This window comes from Nanorana parkeri, unplaced genomic scaffold (assembly GCF_000935625.1).
Source record: "Nanorana parkeri isolate BGI_ZX_2015 unplaced genomic scaffold, ASM93562v1 scaffold71, whole genome shotgun sequence".
Lineage (NCBI taxonomy): Eukaryota > Metazoa > Chordata > Amphibia > Anura > Dicroglossidae > Nanorana > Nanorana parkeri.
In genome coordinates this window covers 2,216,712-2,241,769 of record NW_017306339.1, presented here as the reverse complement: position 1 = coordinate 2,241,769, position 25,058 = coordinate 2,216,712, and the positions used below count along the sequence as shown (strand labels likewise).

General features: G+C 40.7%; 1 protein-coding gene across 2 annotated transcripts in view; it reads right to left on the bottom strand.

The window, feature by feature from the left end:
• Nucleotides 1-25,058, bottom strand: part of PCCA (propionyl-CoA carboxylase alpha subunit) — a 340,260-nt gene that overhangs the window by 238,574 nt on the left and 76,628 nt on the right. For both annotated transcript variants that reach the window (XM_018576625.1, XM_018576624.1), the window contains exon 7: nucleotides 5,258-5,389. In XM_018576625.1, coding sequence (XP_018432127.1) covers nucleotides 5,258-5,389 — 132 coding nt within the window. The remainder of the gene's footprint in view (nucleotides 1-5,257; nucleotides 5,390-25,058) is intronic.

Genomic DNA, 25,058 nt, shown 5'->3' with positions numbered 1-25,058 from the left:
AAAAATTGAGTAAAAAAAATAAAAAGATGTGGTGCACAAACATACACATGTATTGAAATTAATTTAAATACCCAATACAAAAATAAATTTAAGGTAAACAAACTTGTATATGGTTTTGTATAAATACACGAATATGGTTTGATCAAAAGAGACGTATGCAGAAATAGTCAAATATATCAACTTTTCCACATATATTTTTTCTCCCTAAATAACAAAATAAAATTTTCTTTTAAAAAAAAAGAAAAAAAAAAAAGGTTCAGTAACTTGTTACAGGCTCAGAAAGGACGCAAGCAGGGGAAGTTGGCAAAAAATTTAATTTCCTTTCATTAACTAGTCTGCTCCACAATCGGTGCTTGTTAAGTTCAAAGCAGTCTTGAGAGCAACCTTAATTTTAGGTCTTTTTACTCCAATTCACATCTGCTAATGAGATTTTTTTTTTCTGCAAAATAACAATTGTTTTTGAGCCACAGATAAATTCACCCCCGAAGAATGTATAGGTTTACTGTTTTATTACACCTTGCTTCTTTCTATGGACTTTTGACTTAAAGGGATGAAATTCATGAAAAAAGGGTCATTTAAGAATGTTAGTGGTTTGTACACATTGAGTTGCAAGGCCCTTTGTTCCTGCCCGTGACAGTTATGTGAGAATACTTCCCCTTAATAGCCTCTCTGTCAGGAAGTGTTAAACCTTCCAAATGCAGACAATTAGAGCCTCTCGAGCAAAATGCAGCAATAGCGATGACTGATGAAGAGCCATGATTAAAGCTCTAGTTGGGAACTCTCTCCGAATTTCTTTTAGCTTGCAAATTCAGTCACACATAGAAAAAGTAATTAGCAAATCACTTTTTATTTCACTTAGTATAAAAAAGAAAAAAAAAAACATGAAAAGAAGTACAAAATGTTCTCCAAATACAAACTGCTGTAAGATCAGGTTATAAGAAACTATTATTATGGCTGTAAAGAAGACATGCACAGTTTTACAGGTCTACCCATCAAAGAACTAGTAAAGAGACTGACCATACACCGGCATGAAAAACAAGCCATGTAGCAAATTTGAGCCTTTTTTGGGCAACCATTGCAAGTAGAGGTGTGGTAACGCGTGCCATGCACAGGCTGGCATGCATCTTACATTTTCTTGCAATGCATTGCAGTGCATATTTTTATCCTTTTTCTTCTTTTAGCACTTGTTGACACGTGCTGCATGGCGCCATGTTACAGTGCATCGCAACATGCTGTGTAAAATGCAAGTTTGTTTGTTTTTTGTAACATCCATCTGTCCTTCCGTTGGGATTGTGCTGTGGGCAAAGCAGCCCAACACTGCTGGTGTGAACGAGCCCCAACTATCAGAGGTGACTTCTTACATGGTATCCATGTTCTTCTATGAAGGGGAGAAAATGGTTTTGCACAAAAGTACCCTGTCCATTATTTACTTGTAGAAAATAAGTATGCAAATATATATTATTACAATGCACTGCTGAAGTTACATAGTATTTGGGGTTGAATAAAGACATACGTCCATCAAGTCCAACCCATATAGGTCCACGCATCCTCTCATTCTTAGGGATACTGCTATCCCTGGATATTACGGTCCCTCAAGAAATTGTCCAAACGTTTCTTGAACAAATCTACACTCTTGGCTGAAATCACTGCCGATGGCAGTGAGTTCCAGACCTTAACCGCTCTTACTGTAAAGAACCCTCTTCGCCCATTGTGCTAGAATTTTTTCTCCACCAACTTTAGGTGGTGGCCTCTAGTCTTTGTAATGGAGTAAATCTCAAACAGTTTGTTGCCAATGTTGCTGTCACCATTGAACATCTCAAGTCAGTGTGTAAAGTCTTCTTTACACACAAGTCAGTGTGTAAAGAAGCTGAATAGGTAAATAAGATAAGCAAACAGAGCATTTATATGAAACCTAATATATATGTATTCAGTTACTTAAAAGCAAAAGAGAACGCAAAGGCTTTTTTTTTTTTAGACTCTTAGGCCTGGGTTACACCTAGGCGACAGCATTTTTCACGTTTTAGATACACGTTTGTGAGCATTTTTTTTTGCGTGTTTTATGCGCATACGTCAAAAGCGCTTTTTTGTGAGCAGATTATCTTATTGACATCAAGAAGTTACAAAGTATATAAAAACGTGCATTAAAAACGCGCAAAAACACAGCAAACGGGCGTTTTCAAGCGTTTCCTATTCAGTCCATGGGGCCAAAACGAGCTGTAATATGCCAAAAAAAATCTCCAGTACTTTTTCCAGCGACAGGCATTTTGCTTAATGCAACAAAACGTTTAGATGTGAACAGGGCCACAGAAATTAATGGGATTTTTGGAGGGGCAGATTTTTGGAGCGTTTTTTAGGGCAGTAAAAGCGCTACAAAATGCTCAGTGTAAACCAGGACTAAGTAAGCAGCCCTATATCACTAAGCAAACCACCAAGTGAACTTGTAAAATAAGCAATTGTGGGCAACGGCTTGTAATGCCTCTACATTATAATGGATTTTGTGGTTTACAATAATTTTGTGACCTATAAGGGTTGGCCTTAAATACTACCCCACAAAGCATTTATACTATAGGAGCAGGGGCGTAACTAGAAATCACAGGGCCCCATAGCAAAATTTTGTATGGGGCCCTGTGATTTCTAGTTACACCCCTTGAAGAGCCCACACAGCCCACCTAAAGGTGACCCTGCAGAGCCCACCATAGACTCTCTATGGTGGGCTCTGCAGGGCCACCCTCAGGTGGGCTGGTCACACTCCTTACCTGTCCGCCTCTTCTTCCTCCGTCTTCCCTCCTCCGTCACCGGGCCCGCTCCGTCCTCCGTCGCCGGGCCCGCCTCCTCCTCCATCACCGGCCCCGCCTCCTCCTCTGAAGCTGACCCCCTCCTCCTCCTCCCCGCCACGTCCAGCCTCCTCCACCGCCGCTGCTGACTCTCATTGACTCAGCAGCGGCTATGGAGAAGAATGCAGCGCTGCACAGATCACGGTGATCTGAACAGCGGCACGTTCAAACCCATAGCGACCCAGGCGGCCCGCACGCCATCAGGGGGGTGTCCTGGCCGGGCCCCCCTGTGCCCGGGCCCCATAGCGGCCGCCTGGGTCGCTATGGCTATTGTTACGCCACTGTATAGGAGGCAGAGGATGAGATGAGTAGCACTAAGCAGGTTCCAGGATGATGCTGCAGTGGTGACAATGATAATAAAATATCTCAAGGTCAGATCAAGCGTTGTCACCCCTGCAGGAAATGTAGCCATGACAGTGGTTCTGGCAGTTATTTCAAGTATGATTTCTGTGACGGGGAGACATAAGCAGTATCACTAGGTGTCTTATTGTGGTGGGAAAATATAAAAATGTATTTAATTTTGTTTTTTACACAGCCTGGTCTTACAAATTAAAGTGGAATTCTAACTACATTTTTTATAGTTTGAATGGAGTGGGAAAGACTTACATAATCAGGTTTAGGTTTTGTCTTTGTTCCTGATAGGGAGGATTTACACCCCCCTTTTTGACCCAAGGACGCCCAGGGTATTACTATTAGTTAAACGTTCCGTTTCCCATCTAAGGAGTACAGTTTTCTTATATTCCAATAAATAAATCTGCTACGTAGCCAATGACATTGTGACCACTCTCTAGCAGGTTCTGCAAGGAAATATACCAAGAATGGGAATATTTTTAGCTTAATGTAGAATTCAGGACACATTATAACCAACCTAGGACCCTCTAAAAAGTCTGGATGAGCCAGAGAACATGTGTTTGACATAAAAGTACACCTTTATGGGTGCGCGTGTATATATATATATATATATATACACACATACTGTATATTTTTGTTTTAGGTGCATTGGATATCTGCCTCCAACTGTACTATAAGGATTTCTTACACCAGCCTGTACCTACTCATTCTCAGTTTCTCTCAGTAGGATGATGCTGAAGGGCCTATTTAAAAATATATATTCACACATTCGCTAATTAGATTCAATTGAAAAAATGGGTGAATCCTGGTTGAAAGTTATCTTAATCTTGTGTGAAAACATTTATAAATAGACCTGTGAGCGCAAGTCAGATTTAGACAAAGCAATCTTTGTTTTCAGTATTCAAATTCACAATATAAATCTGTATAATATGGGAGTTCCATAGTAGGTTCCTATTTTATATATTAGCAGTATATACAATTATACATACATTCTTTTTAAAATTAACATGATTTAGGAAACAAGTAGAAATACATTATCCCAGATTTACATAGACTTTTATACAAAGAGCTATTATGAATTATTTAACATTCAGCATTTGATCGGATTGTTATTCTGTGTATTTTTACAATAATACAGCTCTGGGAGTGTTAAGTAAATGCATGTCAAAGACGTGTTTAACCTGCCATGACTAAAAACACAATGTCACAGCAGAAAATGCACTAAAATCTACATATTCACATATCACTTCAATACATCCATACTTGTGACACAAATACATACATTTAGTGCAAGCATCTTTGTGAATATTCCAATGGGTTTTGTCGACCTCTTAGTGAACACAACAATGGTTGCTTATCACATAAAACCTATATTTCTACCAAACTTTATACCCTGTTTGTTAATAAAGTTATAAGAAAATATTTGCAAAGGCTTTTGATATACATTACATACATGCATACATACATACATACATACATACAGAAAACCATGTTTCAGCGTGTTCCATATGTGTTTTATCCAAAACTTTAACCACCTAGTCTAAGAATGTCTTCAATTTTCTCAAATTGATTCTGTCTTTCTAAATGTTAGCCGGGATCCTTAAAGAGCTGATGGAAGAGGAGCTCAAAAATCATGCCGTTATGATTATTCCACAGAAAGCACCCTGGTGCAATACAAATATATACAGTGGTACAGGGAACTAGTCAAAGTATTACTTATCAGAGCATCCTACTAGCAAGAGGTAGCTCTGAGTCAGCTGCATAACTGTGTAAGACATATAAGACGTGAGCTGTAGCACAGAATGTTCACCAATTCCAGGATTAGTTATTGGAATCCTTCAGCAATGGAGAGCTGCTTCAGCTAAGCCAGATAATAATCTGACAGGTTCTTTATAATACCAGCAATTTCACTGCTCCTCGTAATTCCACCCTCATCTTATACCCATTTCTTCCCTTAAACAGGCTCAATATTTTTAAAGTACACATGGTGATGCACAGTATATGACCGAAGCAATAACAGTAAGCGTGCCTCAATGCAGAAGATCTAGCCACATAACAGTGGAGTTTCTCACCTTGACCACCCCATCAAAGCCAGGGATGGTGTTGACCTTTGCATTCTTGGCTAATAGTTTGCTTTCAATTTTGTCTCCCATAGCTTGAATAGCATGAGTGTCAGGTCCAATGAAGGTGACGTTTTCTGCTGCCTGTGGAGACAATGACAGTTTTACGTTTACAACAAAAACATATTAGGTGTTAGCTGTGGTTTCACACATCTGAGGGACCACTAAAATAAAGCACACAGAGCTTAATGTAATTAAAGAAATCAGGAACTGTAAAACTGCTCAGCCCTATTCAAACCTGCCTATTCATTAAACACACATTTTTGTGTTGGTGCGAACTGTTAATACTATCTGGAGAGGAATCTTTTTTCCTGTTTCATCAGCATGCAAACAGCTTACAAGAAAACTGCTCATGAAATGTGCCAGCTAAACAAATACAACACCTGAGTGACAAGAGAAATCCGTTCATTTACATACTGGGCAACAGTAAATGGGCTTGTAGATTACATCTACCATTAGTGTGTAACAACATTTCTCATATTACATAAACATCTGTCAGTCATAAAAAGATACACTCTTTAAAGAAGCAAATGATGTTGATGTTAACATGGGAACATTTCTTGCCTTACATAGGGAAATATTAAACTGATAAAAAAAAATTGAAAATATGTATGTGCTTTCACATATCTGGATTTCTACATCTGTTCCACTAAATCATTAATATCCCCAATCCTTACCAGTTACTACCCCCACCTCATGGATTCCAATACACTTGAAAAGAAACAAAAAAAACACCACCCAAAATGCTCTTCTTAAAATCTTTAATGCTACAATTTTAAAAGAAATATTACAAGAGATGCACATCGATACAATAGAAAACTTTATATTGTTTATACCCATATGCTTCTGTCTCACAAAACTTTATACAATGTCATTATAAAATAAGATTGCTGTGATGTGTGAGATACCATGCTATAGATTTTGTTTGTAGCACATCTTTTTTCTTGTTGCTATAGTTGGAAACTAATGAACTTACATTTAATAAATTACCAATACCGCAGCAATGACATGTCTGTTATGATAAATAAAAGACTCAGAATTAAAACAGCATTCTAGAAATCTGCATTTTAATAGAAGCAATTGTAAACACCAACCTATTAACCACTTGAAGTCCGCGGTGTTAAACCCCCTTCCTGGCCAGGCCATGTTTCAGTATTCAGCGCTGCAGTACTTTCACTAACATTTATTCCGTCATGCAACGCAGTACTGAAATTACAGATAGAGCTTTCTTTTGGTGTTATTTAATCACCACTGGGGTTTTTATTTTTTTACTAAGAAGAATTAAGAAAAAAATTACAGAAAATTAAAAAACAACTGTTTCCCCTATATTAAATTATAAAACATTATTAATATTTTGGTAAAATATAAAAGGTGGGGTCACGTCGGGTAAAAAGACAGCAAACATGTCAAGCCTTAAAATTGCGCGCCCCAGCTTTTACGCTCATCAGTTTAGTGTTATCAGTGATTAATTGCCCTAAAATGATTGCTCTCACTTCAATGTTTGCAACGATATGTAACATGTGTAGTGCAATTGTCGTTCTCGCACGCTGGCGCATCTGACCCGTATTAACTTTATATGTGCGTAAACGTGGGGGACTAAAACATTTGGGGGTTTTCTTTACCTTTTTTTATGGGACTTTCATACATTTTTTACTTTTTACATTTTTTTTTTACACTTAAAAGGAGAACTATGAGGTTAAGGACACAAACTAGCGTCCTTCCGTCATCCTAGGCTCAGTATACCGCAAGCTGTAGCTCGCGGTATAGTGAGACGCCGCAGTATACCGCGAGCTGCTGCTCGCAGTATACTAAGACACCGCAGCTGAAGCGGATCCCGACAATTATGTCTGGATCCACCCAGCTGCGTGACTGACAGCTGGCTCTGCCTATCTAGAGGCAGAGCCAGCTGTACCCGCCCCCTCCCCCGTCCTTTCCGCCAGTCAGCGCTGGCGGATCGGAGCGGGGAGGGGGGAATCCAGCCCCTCCCCTGTCACGGCAGAGAGCCGTGACAGGATCGAGAGGTGAGCGAACGCCGGTATGTGTTCGCTCACCTCCCGATCTACTGAGCCGACCTGTGACAGTCTCATTGTCACCGGTCGGCTAGAACTATGAGGATGAGTGAAAGCACTCGCCTCATAGTTCTTTCTTTAATGTTATTGCTATTACATAGGGGGGATAACAATCCCCCTATGTAATAGCAAAGGCACACTGACAGGTCCTCTTTATGGAGACATTAGGGGTCTCCAAGACCCCTAATTTCACCAGGGGACCCCCTAATTAGCTGATGAAGCAGAGATCTGCTTCATCAGCTTCTTCTCTCTGGCTATAGCAGCCAGATGACTGAGAGGAGAATGCAGATTAATGTATTACACATCACTTCCGCATTCACAATACGGAGAGAGATCAGCAAGGAGGAAGATTCTGAACTCCCTCCCATCTTCCTCCTGACACCCTCCCGCGCCGGTCCTGGGCCGCAGATGGGGTAGCGGATCCCGGGATTGAAGATGAGGGGTCAGGAGGGGGGGGCGGCGGCGAAACTGCAGGAGGGGGAGGTCGAGCAGCCGAGCGATCGGCAGCTATAGAGCGCGGGAGCAGAAAAAAAAAAGCCGGGCGGACAGCAAGCGGTAAAATTATCTATAGCGTATGTAAAAAAAAAAAAAGGGCCTTAGTAACCCAATGGGCACTCTGACTGAGCTCCAGAGATCCTGCGTGGAGATGGGACAAAGATCCAGAAGGACAACCATCACTGCAGCTCTCCACTGATCTAGCCTTCATGGCAGAGAGGCTAGGCGGAAGCCTCTCCTCAGTGCAAAACACATGAAAGCCCGCTTGGAGTTTGCAAAAAAAAAAAAGCACCCGAAAGACTGACTGTGAGGAACAAGATTTTCTGGTCTGATGAAAGAAAGATTGAACCGGTCTCAATTCTAGAAAATGGAAAGTCCCTCTGCACTCCTTACAGCGTTCCCAGCCCAAATTGTAATGATGGTGCTTGCAGTGATAATCACGTGCACATCAACAGCAGAAAGCAGGAATCACCAGCACCCAATAAATAGTTTTCAAATAGTAGACGTCCATTTAATCGGACATAACGTCACAAACAAAAGAGCCTTGGTCACATTATCACCCTGATGAAGGGACCCTGTGCGGCCCCGAAATGTTGTTTCCTGCTTTCTACTGGTCTCAATTCTAACCGTTATGACTGGAGGAAACCAGGCACTGCTCATCACCTGCCCAATACCATCCCAACAGTGAAGCATGGTGGTGGCAGCATCATGCTGTAGGGGGTGTTTTTCAGCAACAGGGACTGAGAGACTGGTCGGGGGGTTGAAGGAAAGCTGAATGGAGCAAAGTATAGAGATATCCTCAATGAAAACCTGTTCCACAGTGCTCAGGACCTAAGACTAGACCAAAGGTTTACCTTTCAACAGGACAACAATCCTAAGCACACAGCCAAGACAACACAGGAGTGGCTTAATGAAAACTCTGTGAATATCCTAGAGTGGCCCAGCCAGAGCCCCGACTTAAACCCTATTGAACATCTCTGGAGAGACCTGAAAATGGCTGTCCACTGATGGCCCCCATTCAACCTGACTGAGCTTGAGAGGATTTCCAAAGAAGAATGGCAGAAAATCCCCCAATTCAGGTGTGCAAAGCTTGTTGTCAATAAACCAATTTAAAAATTAAGAAATATCACGTCACATATTTGTAGTCGGGCAGGTTACTTTTAACATTGTTAGTCCTTTTATACAAGTAAACAAATAAAATGTCTTCATACAATAACTGCTTATGTAGGATGTAAGCAAGTTTCATACCTTTCAAACTATTCCACAGAAATTAAAATGTGAGGGGCTTCATGATCAGCTTAATATATGTATAGAAGTATGCAAAGAAGTTTGCAAAGACTGTAGTTCAACCCATATAGCCCTTTAGCCACCAACATGATTATTTTTGCATGATTTTTCAATATGCCGAAAACAGATTTACTTAAAAGGAGAACTATGGGGTTAAGGCTTTACCCCATAGTTCTCCTTAGGGTAAAGGGGGGACACAAACTAGCGTCCTCCCGTCACCCTAAGCTCAGTATATCGCGAGCTATAGCTCGCGATATATATTCTGAGACGCTGAAGCGGCTCCAGACAATTATGTCTGGATCCGCCCAGCTGCGTGAGTGACAGCTGGCTCTGCCTATCTAGAGGCAGAGCCAGCTGTATCCGCCCCCTCCCCGTCCGTTCCACCAGTCAGTGCTGGAGGAGCGGGGAGGGTGGAATCCAGCCCCTCCCCTGTCACGGCAGAGAGCTGTGACAGGATCGAGAGGTGAGTGAACGTGACAGGATCGAGAGGTGAGTGAGTGTATGTGTTCACTCACTTCCTGATCTACTGAGCCGACCTGTGACAGTCTCATTGTCACAGGTCGGCTAGAACTATGAGGTGAGTGAAAAGCACTCACCTCATAGTTCTCCTTTAACTCAATATCGGTCACAGCAGTCTCAACACTGGTAGGAGACAGCAAATATACATAGGCCATGGTGGACTCCTTTCTAAATGATTATTGCCTGATATCCACTTGCTGTTTCTATGCCTCTATATAGATCGTTGGTTCGGCCACATCTGGAGTACGCGGTCCAGTTTTGGTCGCCGGTACTGAGAAGGGATGTCCTTGAACTGGAGAGAGTCCAGTGGAGGGCAACAAAAATAATTAGGGGAATGGAGGACCAGAGCTATGAGACAAGGCTTCTGACCTTAAACATGTTTACGCTGGAATTAAGGAGATTAAGGGGGGATATGATTCTCACGTACAAGATGTTCAATGGTGACAGCAACATTGGCAACAAACTGTTTGAGATTTACTCCATTACAAAGACTAGAGGCCACCACCTAAAGTTGGTGGAGAAAAAATTCCAGCACAATGGGCGAAGAGGGTTCTTTACAGTAAGAGCGGTTAAGGTCTGGAACTCACTGCCATCGGCAGTGATAACAGCAAAGAGTGTAGATTTGTTCAAGAAACGTTTGGACAATTTCTTCAGACCATAATATCCAGGGATACCAGTATCCCTAAGAATGAGATGATGCGTGGACCTATATGGGTTGGACTTGATGGACGTATGTCTTTATTCAACCCAAAATACTGTGTAACTATAAAATTACTTAGAAAGGTGGGATTCTGACTGAGTACATACTGTGGAGTGTCTAACAACCCTAGAATTCTGTAAGCAAAGGTTCAGTGATTGCCTACGGGCAGGTTCACACCATTTGCTGGACCAGATCTGAACGCAGTGAATTGCGTTTTTACTGCGATTTTGCCGCGTTTGGAATTTATTTTTTTGCTTAAAATGGTCTTACAGGTGCGTTCTAGTGCGTTTGTATGCATTTTTGATGTTTTTTGCGTTCCAGTGCATTCCAGATCAGACAAAATACGACAAGCAGTATTTTTCTGGTCTGGAACGGACTGCGCTGGTGTGAACAGAGGCCAGAAATAGCATAGGAATGCATTTTGGGTCCGGAAACGATCTGGTCTGGAGATGATTTGGACATGGTGTGAATGGGCCATAAAAGCAAGCTATTTTTTCTACTGCTTGCAAAAGAATTGTATTCACTTAATATGCAAAGTTTTGCAGTGAGCAGTTGCCCAGCTGCTGAGACAAGCGCAATGTGGTCAAACCTATCCAACATTAAATCACTGTCCGATTATTGTGACACATGGAAATGAGCAACATCTGATCATTTCCAATAATACAAGGTTTAAACCAGCAGCAACCAAGATCTATATAATTTCTCCCGAGATGCTTACAAGCATGATAAAGCTATCAAATAACAGACTGCACATGGCACTTTGTCAAACAAGCAGCAACATAAGTGGCAGGACAAGGTTTACTTACTCTGACATCCAAATAACTGCACTTATCCTGCTCCTGGCTGTACTCAAGAAGCTATTGTGGCTCTAAAGAAACACTAGACACTGCAATGCACATAAATAATTCTAAACAAACAGCAGCAAAAGTTGTCCATTTTGCCTTTTCCCCTAACACTGACATGCATTTGTATTCACTATCATGACTGGTGTAATTAACAAGTGAATTGCTGATCATAGCTATATAACAACCAATTCTTAAAGAACTTTTGAAATCTGCTGAGGGTCTTTCCTACACAATACAAGGCATAAAATGCCTACTAAATATTTGCATGTGAATAACTATTATACATATGTACACAATATAAGGATGAATTATTAAAAAGTGAATTGTGAATGTATGACACTAATGGCAGTAACAGAACTATGGGGGCCCAAATATAAAAAAAAGTGGATGCCCATAATGACTAATCAGATTTGTTAAATTTCTCCAGAGAGTAAAAAAGGAAATCTTAGTGGTCTGTATGGGAAACGTCTGTTTTCTTTTCTAGAAGTTGATATTAGTAAATCAATGTGTCTGGGTACACCATGTTCACAACAATCATGGTAACATACTGCAACACACAAAGTGGAGTTAAGAGCAGTCAATACCAAAACTGAGTGTCAGTCACTGGTTAATGTGGCTTTTGTATGAGGGAAAGTATGTTAAAAGTCATTAGCCTCAGTTGCAGACTATGAAAACCAAAATGAAGGACATTGAGTTTGGAAAAAAAAAAAAGTACAGTAGCAACAATAGGCAAAACCCAGATGAAGACAGGTAATTTGTATTATGTCTAGACTCTGTGAGTAAATAACGTTCTATGACTTTGTATAATAAACATAATTAAACGCATCAAATGTATCATCCACATGCCATATAATAAAGGGTAATGATTGTATTTTTGTGGATATGCACAAGATGAAGAATATTAGATGATGATTTGTATGGGAAAGGCAAGAAATTCTTTCTTAAAGTGACATCAAAGGGAAAAAAAAATTCCCTCCCCCCAATGTTAATGTCTTACCTTAAATGATGTCTCTTAATCCGATCTTCTTCTTTCCTGATGTTTTCATCTGTCCCTCCAGCGTTGCGGCGGCTCTTTGATCCAGCGCTGACCTCCTTGCTGGCACTTCCGATCCAGCAGTGTCTGCATTCGGGTACACGCGTCCATAGACTTACCTTGCGTCTCTGCTCGTCTCCCGTCCGAAAATCTGAACTGCGCATGGGCCTGCACCAAGATGCTTTGCGGCCGCCCGAGCAGTTTCGTTTTCTCGGATGGGAGCGCGCAGCGAAGACGGGGTAAGTGTAAACTGCTGTTAAAGCGGGTTTTTAAAAAAAAACAAAAAACTTTTTGCATATATCTACTTCTTGCTAGCAGTAGATATATGCAAAAAAACTGAGGGTTTAGAAACCCTTTAAACACTTGCTATATATTTTTCACAAAGTGTTTGTTTTTTATAATGAATGACACTTTGTGGAGCGTTGGGCACATGTATGAGTATTTATTTACTGTGTATTATTTCAATTGCTACTTTGGTTTTTTTTCACTTGTCTAGGTGTGAGGAGACACTTGTTAGGCTCCATTCACACAACTGTTATAATGCTAAACATAAAAAAAAAATGCATTCCAATTTGAACTGTTTATACTAGGGTGGCGTCCCGCGCTGTACGAAAACGTGCGTCCTGCAAAAAGTCCTTGTATGATTTTCTGGGCGGGTTTCACATGTTGCGGCTATAGTATTAGCCGCAAATGCGTGGCATCTGCACATATGTTAATGTTTACACATTTTCGTATCGCTCAGAAAACGCTACCGCTATGTGTGAATAAAGCCTTACTCACACTGATAATTTTTACCTGAGCACCGCATATTAAAAGGGACACTAAACTCAGGAGTTAAATCTTAAAAATGCATTCAAGTACTTACACTATCAACAAAAATTGTACCTATTTGTGTATCACTCAGCTGTAGATCCTCAAATCATCTCTGAATTGGTGCTGACACTGTCCTTCCTTCTGCAGGGTGGCTACTTTTGTTCCCATGGTCCCTGTGTGTATTGTAAAACATCCACTACTCCAAGTTCACTCATATTTGGTTAGCTAAGTTTTACTGAAGTTATAGTCTGTCACGGGAGTGAGCTTGGAGTGGTGACTATTGGTGACCTGAAGAAGGAAGGACAGTGTCAGCGCCAATTCAGAGATAATTTGAGGATCTACAGCCGAGCGATACACAAATAAGACACATTTTTGTTAATAGTTAAGGTACTTGAATGCATTTTTAAAGATTTAACCCCTGAGTTTAGTTTCACTTTAAGATGGCTATAATGGTTGCATTGCAATAGTCTTTTCTGAAGAATGAACAAATGCAGTCCTGACAAAAAAAACATGTTCATGGGTGAAAAAGCTGGAAAGCATGGTTGGTCCATAATAACCAATTCAAAATACCAGAAATGACAGCAAGCAACCGTTGGTGTAATATATCCATATACAGTTTGTCAGCTTGAAATTTATTATACAAAAAGGTCCAAAATATGTTTATTAGTGACCCGTGTAAACCAAGATGTTGACAAGTATCTCACAATACTACAATGGATGAAATCACCAATGGCCTGTTACCCAAAGAGATTTCAAACCCTTATCAAGCACTACAAGCATTAGTGATCATTTTTTTATACAAGACACAGATTTAAAAAAAAGTAAAAAAGACATCTAAATGAATGTCATAGTATATTTCTTTCTCTGATGACAAGTAAATATCAGTGACGGTGATAGGATATGAGCAAGATCTTAATGGATGAGACTATCAAACACTGAGATGAATGAGGAAAACACACAAACACCCAGAACATTCCCAAACAAGACTGGTAGCTTCAGCTGCATTGTGAGAATTACTTTCTAATAGCTCTACAATCTAAAGGAAAGCAAACAAATGAAATGTATGCAATTCCCCTGAATGTTGTCCACGCTGCTCGTATTTTACTTTATGGTACTGAAAGCTGCTTTGGCTTTTTACATAAGAAAAGGAACCTGTGGAACTAATCCCAGTAACTTCTTGTGTTTTCCTGCATAACACCTCGAGGCGACACAAGAGACAAAATGCTTCATTTACATTCTTAAACATTACAAACTGAGAAAGGACCCTTTCAGCTGCAAATGTTATTGCATCTACATGTCCAGAAGAGAAAGAAGGTTAAACAGCCCACTCAGGTTTATGTTAACTTAGCCTTTTAGCAATGAGAGCAGTACAAAGAGCAGGGAATGCAAAGTCTCAGTGGCCCAGCCTCTTTCTTCATTACTTTCAATTAGACTCTGGAAATGGACATAACTGCTGATTACAGAAATAACAAGCTATCCGACATTCACAAAGGAAATTACAAAACACAGACACGTATAATTTCACTCACACTTGTCTTCCATAGCTGTAGGGAAAATATATTACGTTTTTATTGAATACGTCGTTTCACCAGCGCTCCTCACAGTGCCAGCCACACATTTCACCCACAGCGCTGAAAACACACACCGGCATCTAACTTGTGCCGCAGCTAAGTGTGGGGGGACTGCAAACCAGCACAATGATTTCATCTAGATTTTCTTTGAAAAAAATAAATAAAGCTTGGGAGCAAATAAACTCGGACGCTGGCAAATACTGCTTTAAAATCTACATTTATAGCCAGAGAATGATGGTAGTAGAAAAGCATAAAGAAATGTATGCAAGAGCCTCAATGTGTTTGGTTTATACAGGTCACCAAATCATTTAAACATTGACAATATCCATATTTATTGAGTGCTTGTTCAGACATACTGCAGTGACCTGTCTTTTACCAGACCAGATCAACAATTGTCACTGCAAGGACACACAAAAACATATATAGTTTTCTTTTCTAGGAGTCCTATTCACACCACGAGTGTGATAAGTAAGGCACTATGTTAAAATGCAAACATGCTGCATTTTATCGCAGCACACTAGATGCCACCACAGGTCACCGTATGACAGTGCAGCACAGAGTACCAAGCTGCTGTGCAGGGACCTGAATGAAGTGTATACATTGTACGCTTTATATAAAGTTTAAAACATTTTTTACAGTGACAGCCCCGGCAGTGTGCAATACAACGTACATTGCTGGAGCTGCTACTACACACTAGTCCGTCAACTAAAACACAGTGTTTTAGTGGCTGTGTTGTAGTGGACAGGCTAGTGTGAATGGACCCCAGGATACAGAAAGGTAAAAATGTTTAAGGACAGGGTCTATTTCATGGGTGTCAAACCCAATTTCATCGCGGACCACATCAGCATTATGGTTGCCCTCAAAGGGTCAGTTGCATCTGTAAGACTATATAAATGTATCAACTCTATCATATTAAATAATTGCCTCTACATTCAATTATTACTGCTTTTAGTAATTACTTAAAGTGGACCTTCATCTATATCTTTAAAATAACAAACATACCTTTAGAAATGTTTAGTAATGACAATTTACAAACACATACTTCTAGATAATTGCTCGCTTTGTATTCTTTGCTACCTTATTTCTCTTTTATTCCCCTGTCTTCTGACAGTTGCCATGTTTACTAAGGGCAGATTACTAGCTCTCCTTTTACTTCCTGGATTTCTGGCACCTTTGACTAGACATGTGACTAGGACATATGGCGATGTACATCATCTCAGGGGAGGAAAATGCTTTTCCCTGAGATCTCGTTGAGATTACAGATGAGATTTCCCAGCAATGCTCTGCTGATGACAAGGTAATCCCAATGTGCCTTGAAGTCATTTTGCCTTTTTAACGCAGGAAGTGAATGCTCTGCAAGTGTAAGTATTTCAAAAATCACAGCATTTTACACTTGACATGTCCATGTTATTATTAAGCATCATACATTGTGGGATGCATTGCTAGAATTTGATTTGAGTGTAAAGGTCTGCTTTAATAACTAGCTCTGAAAGTACCGGTAGACGTCTAGGAAAAATAATGGCAATTTGTGTAATAGTGCAGACTCTTAGGTGGGCTGTGTGGGCTTTGCAGAGTAACATCAGTGTTGTATTTATGCAGACACAGTTGGGTTACATATCAATCCACCTACCAGTTCTTACAGTCACATGGCACCCCAGCAGTTGCTGTTTGTAGGGCAGAGTGAACCAGCATTCTATCCCCAGGTATGCCACCCTTTGGTACAGTGCTACTGCTGGGCAGACTGGAGGGGGAGTGGTTAAGAATCAAGCTGTGATGTGATAGTAATTCTGTCTCGATCTGATTTGCACCACAGCTCAGTGTGATAAGATTGATATACTTCCCTTGTTAACCCCAATTAACTAAAATGGAGTTAAAAAGGTATCTAAACCCAACAACAAAAACATACTATATTGCAGCTTACCAATTCTTAGATGCAGTGGCTGCATTCGTTTTTGTTTTAAAGGCCATTTTACCTTTATTTTAAACTGGTGATATGGTTAGTGAGTTTATTTTTCATCTTCTTTTTACAGATTAAGCTGTTCAGCAAAGGTGACAAATAGACAAATCATTTAACACGATGGTGTGCTTACAATGTTCAAATTTTATTCATTTATGTAAAAACCTTTATACCAAAAGGAAAAAAAAAAAGTCTGTTGCTGTAACTCCTTAAAAAGTGTTAGTCAAGCTCATCTAAATCTGCTAGTTTATCAAACACTAAACCCTTTCCCAGGGTGACAATGCTGCTGTCCAGTGGTGGCTCAATTGCTCCTCCACAGAGTGGAGCCACCCTAAAACAGGAAATGTGTTACTGGCCGGACCACCAGTTGATAAAAAAGGTGGAAAAAAACCCTAAAAAAAGAAAACTAATGCTGCCACCACATTTAAGATCAGGTCCATGCGTTCCACTGCATTCCAGACCTGAGAAAATGAGATAAGTCGAACTTTTTTTTGTCTGGACCAGAACAGACTGTGCTGGTGTGAACAGAGCCCAGAAATACCATAGGGTTACATTGGGATGCTTTTTTGGTTTGGGAACAAACTGTTCTGGTCTGAACATGATCCGGACATGGTGTGAACAAGCCCTTAGTGTTGTCAGCCCTGCTCAGAGTGTTTTACCACTCTATTTCCACTCTCAGATCTCTACAACATGCTAATCAATCTATAGTCCAAGTTAAGAACTAGGAGGGTTCTTTGAGACAAATGACCTGAAGATACAGGTAGGTTTCTGACAAGACCAACAGGCTTCTTTTTTTTTTACATTTACTAAACAGGTTCCAACGGTATGTTCAAAAAAGGGGATAAACCGTGTGACCAAATTTGTGACTTGACTTTTACAGTCAAAATACCTAAACAATTGCCAAATAGGATTATGGTAAATCCATCTGATTCATATGATAATGCCTTTAGCAAATCGAAAAATAAATTTTTAGGGCAAATTGACAAAGACTAACTTAGAAGTACCTACATACATACGGAGGCAATGACTCAATCTAATTCCTACCTAATGGCTCCATAAAATAATCATGGCATGTATATGTACAATCTCGCCAGCCTGGTGTGAATGCTCCGTGTAGCCTCTTCTGGCCTCATCTCAGAGGAAAAGCAGCATTCACCCAGGTAAAACCATACCTTGCGACGGATCCCATTTCCAAGATACGTTAATATGTAGGTGTTTAAAAACGTCAGGGGTAACACAAAGACCTATAATTATTCTGACCATTATTGGCTTGATAAAGTGACATCTATCTTGTGATTATGGGTACCTTTTATCGTATATGCAATATAATTTAATTTGCTTCTTTTATTTAGAAGTTAAAACACATGACAGATCAAGAGTGTGGGTTCACGGCACTGTGCTTCAACTCCTACACATTTATAAGCAGCTAGTAATTTTAGCTGGATCTCTCTATTAGGAAGCAGATGGCTTATGGAAAGAAAGTTAACATGTAAGGTCTTATGATCCTACTTACAGTACATGCTCTTATAAAACATGCAAAGTCTGCAGATGAAATCTGGAAACAATAACTCTAATCACAACAGTGAATTCTAGGTTTAATGCAACATACTGAAGTGAAATGAAAAGCAGGTGTTTACTTCATCTTGAATTACTAAAGTAGACTGTATGCAATTGCTATAATACAGAGTAACTCATGCAATGCATTTAATATATACAAGTGGAGGGGCAAAAAAAAGAAGTGTTGAGTACCGATGACATGAAAAAAAAAAGCTAAACCTCTTCCAAAATTCTGACTCGGCCAATAACTTTTATTTAAATGCCTAGAAACATAAGGGGCACTTTAATTCAACTCTCCTACACTGCGCTGGTATATATTGTGATAAATTCAAATCACATGCATGTATATTAGTGGAATCCCCCACTTTCAATGTGAGGTCAAATTAAACCTGCACTACCTGCCAAATAAATACCCCCCAAATTCAAATCTTTAAACATCAATAAACATGCAAACATTAAATATGCATTATTAGAGGTGCACCGAAATGGAAATTTTAAAACCGAAATTTAAAAAAATTCTCAGGCCGAAACTGAAAATGTTTTTTATTTTAGTTTTTTTTTAAAATTTTATATTTTAGTTTTATCTATTTATAAACGTTTACATTTTTTATATTTGTTTTTATTTATTAATTCATTGTTTATTATTTTTATTTTTTACTTTACTGTTAGGGACTTCGGGAGAAATATTAGGAGTCTAAACAGACCCCTGATATTTCCTTTTTAAAATAAAGTCCTCAATTTCTTTTTCTGCAGCCCCTGTTATCAGTGGCGGACCTAAGAGACAAAGGGCCCCGATGCAAGATTTCCTCTATAACGACTTACCCTGTACGAGTTGGAGAGGTCGACGTTGGAAGTTTCACGGGAGCCAAACAGCATCCCGGCCACACAGTGTGCAGGGGGCGGGGCATGTAACACAGACACACTCTCCTCTCCCACCGCCTGTTACTAGGGACCTGGCCGGGAGAGGAGCAGTGACCCTGCCCCCTTGCTGAGAAGCCAGTAGGCCCCAGTTCCCTGGACTGAACAATATTCCACCAAGGGCGGGGGTGCCCAGGACCAGTCCCCACTGGGCCCCCCTCAGCCCGGAGGCTATGGTACAACCCCCAGTAGTTCCGCCATGATGTGCCCATTTCAGTGATGGAGAGCGGCGATCACTCTTCTCAGCTCTTTCCTCTCAATGAGAGGCTAGAGCTGAGAAGAGTGATCGCCGCTGAGGCGGCCGTTTCTAAGGGGCCCCACTCAGTCCCCTCTGCCCACAATCTCCGGATCTTACTGGGCCCCCCAACCGTCTTGAGCCCCGGGAAATTTGAATTTTAGCCGACGAATCGACAATGGAAAACGTTGACGTTTTCCATCGTCGATTTTAATCGACTTAATCGAATAATTGTTGCAGCTCTACATCTTTTATTAGTTCCCTCAACCCTTTCCTAAAGCTGCTGCCATAGTTGAACATGACTTATGCCCTATTGCTCTACGAGCACTTTTATGGTCATCTTCCATTCCTACTGGGGTGCCGTTTAAACCGTCCCTCCTTACAGCTGTGGTATTATGCGTCTGGCATTCTTATGGTCTTTCCACCTTGCCCAGTCCTCTTACCCAGTTATTCTACAAACCAGCTTTCCAACAAGTCTTGCTCTTTTTTCAGTAGTAGGTTATGATCGCAAAAACTGTCCACTGGAGGCGTGTGTCTATCCCACCCGCTCTCCTCACTCTTGCATAGCACTGGTTTTCTGAACATCAACACTCTTTATTTTGCAAAGCCTTACACCATACTAAATTAATACATAGGAATCTGACAGTTTGAAAAGCTTCTCACCCTCTTGGAACTGCCATGCCACACACCGTCTTTGCTCTATGGGATGTTTCAGGCAAAGCAATATATTTCATTACCTAGATACACATGCGCTTGGCAGGATGAATCTCACACCGTACCCGAGACTGACTGGGATACGGTTTTCTTCTTTACACATAAACCTTCCATATCTAGTTAGGCTCAAGAGAAAAGTTTTAAGATTCTCACTCGATGGTACCGGGATCAGGTCTCTGCACTGTATTTTCCCAGTCACCCCAGATATATGTTGGAGATGCAAGAAGGCAAGAGGCACTTATTTGCACATTTGGTGGGAGTACTCCCTGATCTCCCCTTTTTGGTCACGTATTCTTGACATCTACAACAATTTTTATAGAGATTCTCTAATGCCATCCGCTGAAATAGCATTACTATCCCTACTGCGGGGATCTAGAAAACCTCAAAAGCGGATATTAGCTAGACATTTTCTAGCTGCAGCTGGTCAAGTCATTCCTGCATTTTGAAAAATGACTACCGCTCCTCCGTTGTCTGTGGATTAGCAATGTTTATGATATCATGCGAATGGAAGAACTCCTTGCCACTGAAACGGATACTATAGACCGTTTTCATACGCAGTGGTCCGTTTGGACTGACTTTTTGGACTCCTCTGATATGCTGAGTTTTTTGTGATTTCCTCATTTTTAATTAATTTGTTCTTCTCGTTTTACCATTGTGACTCCCTGGGTTAAACATTTCCTCTTTCTCTCCCTCTCTTGATTCGCTCTTCTGTCTCTTTCTTTCTGTGGCTCTTCTTTCTATTCTTTCTTTTACATCAAACGATTTCATTTTTTTTGGGACGAGCTTCACTTAGTCACCAGTGAGATTGCCATTTTTGTTCTAATATCTTTTGAGGGTCCCAACCTATACATTGCACTTCTTTCCTCTGTGAGCTGAACTAGTCGATCTCCTTTACTACCAGATTGTATTTTTTTTACTCATCTCATTTCTCCTGTTTAATATAATGTTGTTTTGCCTCCATTTCAATAAACTTGATTTTACTATAAGGCCCTGTTCACACTGAACGGTTTATCGCACAGATTTACGCTGCAAAATCGTGCATATTTCTGCGCGATATCGCTCTGTGTACCAAGTCCAATGCTGTTCCCATTTACAGCTCCATGTCGCCTGTAGCTCGTCGCTGTTGTGTGTGCAGGACCCTTTTTTGGTGCGGATATCGCGCAGAAAAGGGGGGAGGGGTGTCAAATGGTCTGTCACAAGTGGAAAACTGTTCTGTGGTCAGACAAATCGAGATTTGATATTCTTTTTGGCAACAATGGGCTAAAAAAGATAATATGCTCAAATTTAAATGTACCCATGTGTGTGAGACGTTTACTTTAAGACACTGTTTAGAGGTTTCTGTAGTAGTGCTAATGGAGCTGAGCATAACGGAGACTTGTAAACAAGTCTAGTGAAAGGAAGAAATGGACAAGTTCCATTGCATAGGTCCAATGAGGTAGAAAAGGGAAAAAATTAAAAACATATTTTTAATAATCCCACACACTAGATCCATTATCTAATAAAATAATGAAATGTTTGATTTAGTCAAATGGTTCACTTTAAAGGTGACTTTAGCAGGCACAATCTGAGCAAAAACTTTTTCTCTTTTAGACAAACAATAGTGATCAGCAAACATGGCTATTTACTTTTTCAGTCAGCACAGGATATCTAGTGCAGTCTGCCATAGATTAATACTCAGACCAGCCGAAAATCATCTTTATCAGGTGATGATCCTCTTATGTCTATACATACCTTTACTCCATCTCCACAGCAGCCGCAAAACATCAAATAAAGTTGTTGGATTTTTTTTTACTTCCTGTGGAAAAGAGGCAGCTAACAAAATGTGTTTGGCTATTTTGTTGTGTTTTGGGGCATTTAATTACATTTTACACTAAATATTGGGGTTTAATAAGGGGTTGCACTAATATTGCGCAACATATAAATTTGCAACTACCACCATTTTATTCTATAGGGTCTTGGCATTAAGAAAATATATAATGTTGGGGGGTTTTAAGTAATTTTCAGGCCTAAAATGTGGAATATAACATGGGTACAAAAAATGAAAAAAAGGCCTCAGTCATGAAGGGGTTAATAACCTTTCATGTAGCTTGACTTTACTTTTCAAAAAGTCCAAACAAAGAGCTACAACAATAACAGAGAAGTACTCTCCTGAAAAGCACTGCCATTCCTGGTAGCTAGGTGAGTAATGACAGGGTACAAGGTAATGGCCAACACAGGGTAACTGGACCTGCTATGTAAAGAAGGAAGTGTCCTACTGTTTTGCTCTGTATGTACCACAGCAGTAGACTGTTGTGTACTGCAGATTAAGGTCATTGATGTATAGTAACTCAAAAGGGGGGAATGTCCACAATGTCTAGAGGCTTTATGAGGCCCTGGTTATTGCGAACTCAGTGTAGCTACCATTCCTTCAGCTATTATTCACATTTAGTGAGTGAGGAAGAGTTGTATGGAAAGGACTTTTAAAGCAAACCAATAAAAGCAACAGCAGAAACTAAGATTGTTTTAATAGCGTAACAAGTGGCTTAACTGCTGCAAAGTCGTTATATCTGAGCTAATCCTGGGGTTAAAGAAATGTTTTAATCTTAAACAGGTAGATTAATGCAATGAAACCATTACCTATGCAATTTTACTTTTATTCTCAGTGAATAAAGTTTGTTCTTACAATAAAAAGATTGTAGAGACTATTTAAAAGGAGAATTATGAGGTGAGTGCTTTTCACTCAGCCTCATAATCTGAGCCGACCTGTGACAATGAAACTGTCACAGGTCGGCTCAGTTGATCGGGAAGTGAGCGAATACATACCGGCGTTCGCTCACTTCTCGATCCTGTCACTGCAGAGAGCCGTGACAGGGGAGTGACTGGATTCTCCCCTCCCTTGTCCCATCCTCCAGCGCTGACTGGCGGAACAGACGGGGGAGGGGGCGGGTACAGCTGGCTCTGCCTCTAGATAGGCAGAGCCACCTGTCACTCACGCAGCTGGGCGGATCCAGACATAATTGTCGGGGTCCGTTTCAGCTGCGGCGTCTCAGTATACGTCTCAGTGTACTCGCAGTATACTGAGCTTTGGGTAACGGGAGGACGCTAGTTTGTGTCCTCCCATTACCCTTCGGAGAAGTATGGGGAAAAGCCCTAACCCCATAGTTCTCCTTTAAAGAATTATAAAAGACTGCAGGAATGTCGATATTTTTGGACATATAGGTTATATGCAGCTGCCTACAGGAGGTAGATACTGTCAAAACAGAAAACCGTTGAATGCCAGTCCCCTATAATCTTGCTCCTAAGTGTCATGCCTCAGTTCGTAAGCAAGCCAACACGTGCCCACTAAAGGACACATACATGTGGAAATTTTTGGACATATAAAGGTGTCCAAAAGCAATCCAACTGAGGGTTGAGAAACAGACACCGAGAAATAGTTTTTTTTTTTATTATTAATATTTTTGAAATACCCACTACCAACATGGCTCAACCAAATGGCCCTCATTGACTAATTTTATTTAACAAACTTTATCCAGAAGAAATGGGTCTTTCCAATAAAGCAAAATCGAATTCCCTACAGAGAAGCCAGTCAAACTGAAAAGGATTCTCGCATAAGTGCTTTGAATAAAGTCATTTACAGCTTCCAAGAGCAATAGCTCTGGCAAGAATGGAAACGTAATTGGGATTGAGACAAAAAGGTTATAGCTTGCTGATAAGTTTTCATTCGAGGACAAGTACAGAACATGTGAAAAGCCTACATCAGAAGAGGAACTTCTAGGACACATAGCTTGCGAACCCAACCCGAGTCCATGTATAAACCTAAATTGTATTTGTCTGTCTGCTTTTATATCCACAAAGCAGGATTGCTGTATGTCGTCCCACAAATTATAATACAGGATTTATAGAGCATCAACAGTTTGTGCAGCGCTTTACAATATAAAGAAGACATTACAATCACAATATAATTCAAAACAAGATGGTAAGGAGGGCCCTGCCCATGAGGGCTTACAATCTAAAAGGGAGGAGCAAGTGATACATGAGTAGGTACCTGTGTGGGTATGAATTGTTAAAGAAAGTGATAGTTCAGTGGTTAGGTGGAGGTGGGATAGGCTTCCCTGAAGAGATGAGTCTTAAGGAAATGCCTAAAGGCAGTCAGTGTGGGAGATAGACGGACAGGTTGGGGTAGAGAGTTTCATAGGATGGGAGAGACTCCAGTGAAGTCCTGGAGCCGAGCATGGGAGGAGTTGATGAGGGAGCTGGAAAGCAGAAGGTCTTTTGAAGAGCGGAGGGGACGGTTAGGATGATACTTTGAAACCAGGTTTGAGATACAGCCAGGGTCAGAATTGTGGATGGCTTTGTAAGTGGTTGTTAATATTTTGAATTTTATCCTTTGGGCGAGTGGAAGCCAGTGTAGGAATTGACAGAGGGGGGTTGCAGACACTGAGCGGTTGGTTAGGTGGAAGAGTCTAGCAGCTGCATTCATGATAGACTGAAGGGGGGATAGCCTGTGTAGAGGTAAGCCAATGAGGAGGGAGTTGCAATAGTCAAGACGAGAGATAACAAGGGAGTGTACGAGTAGTTTTGCGGTGTCATTGGTGAGGAAGGGACGTATTTTGGAGATGTTACGAAGGTGAAGGTGGCAGGATTTGGATAGTGATTGAATGTGGGGGAAGAAAGGTGAGGTCCAAGTCAAGGATGACACCTAGGACCTTGGCATGGGGGGAGGGCTGGATAGTTGTGTTAACAATCTCAAGGGAAAAGTTGGGGGAAGGTTCACGGGTGGGAGGAAATATCATGAGCTGAGTTTTTGAAAGGTTGAGTTTTAAGAAGTGTTGTGACACCCAGACTGATGTCAGTTAGTAGATTAGTGAAATCCTCAGTGAGAGATTGGGTGTGTGTTGGTGTGTGTGTTGGTGTGTGTGTGTTGGTGTGTGTGTGTTGGTGTGTGTGTGTGGGTGTGTGTGTGTTGGTGTGTGTGTGTTGGTGTGTGTGTGTTGGTGTGTGTGTGTTGGTGTGTGTGTGTTGGTGTGTGTGTGTTGGTGTGTGTGTGTTGGTGTGTGTGTG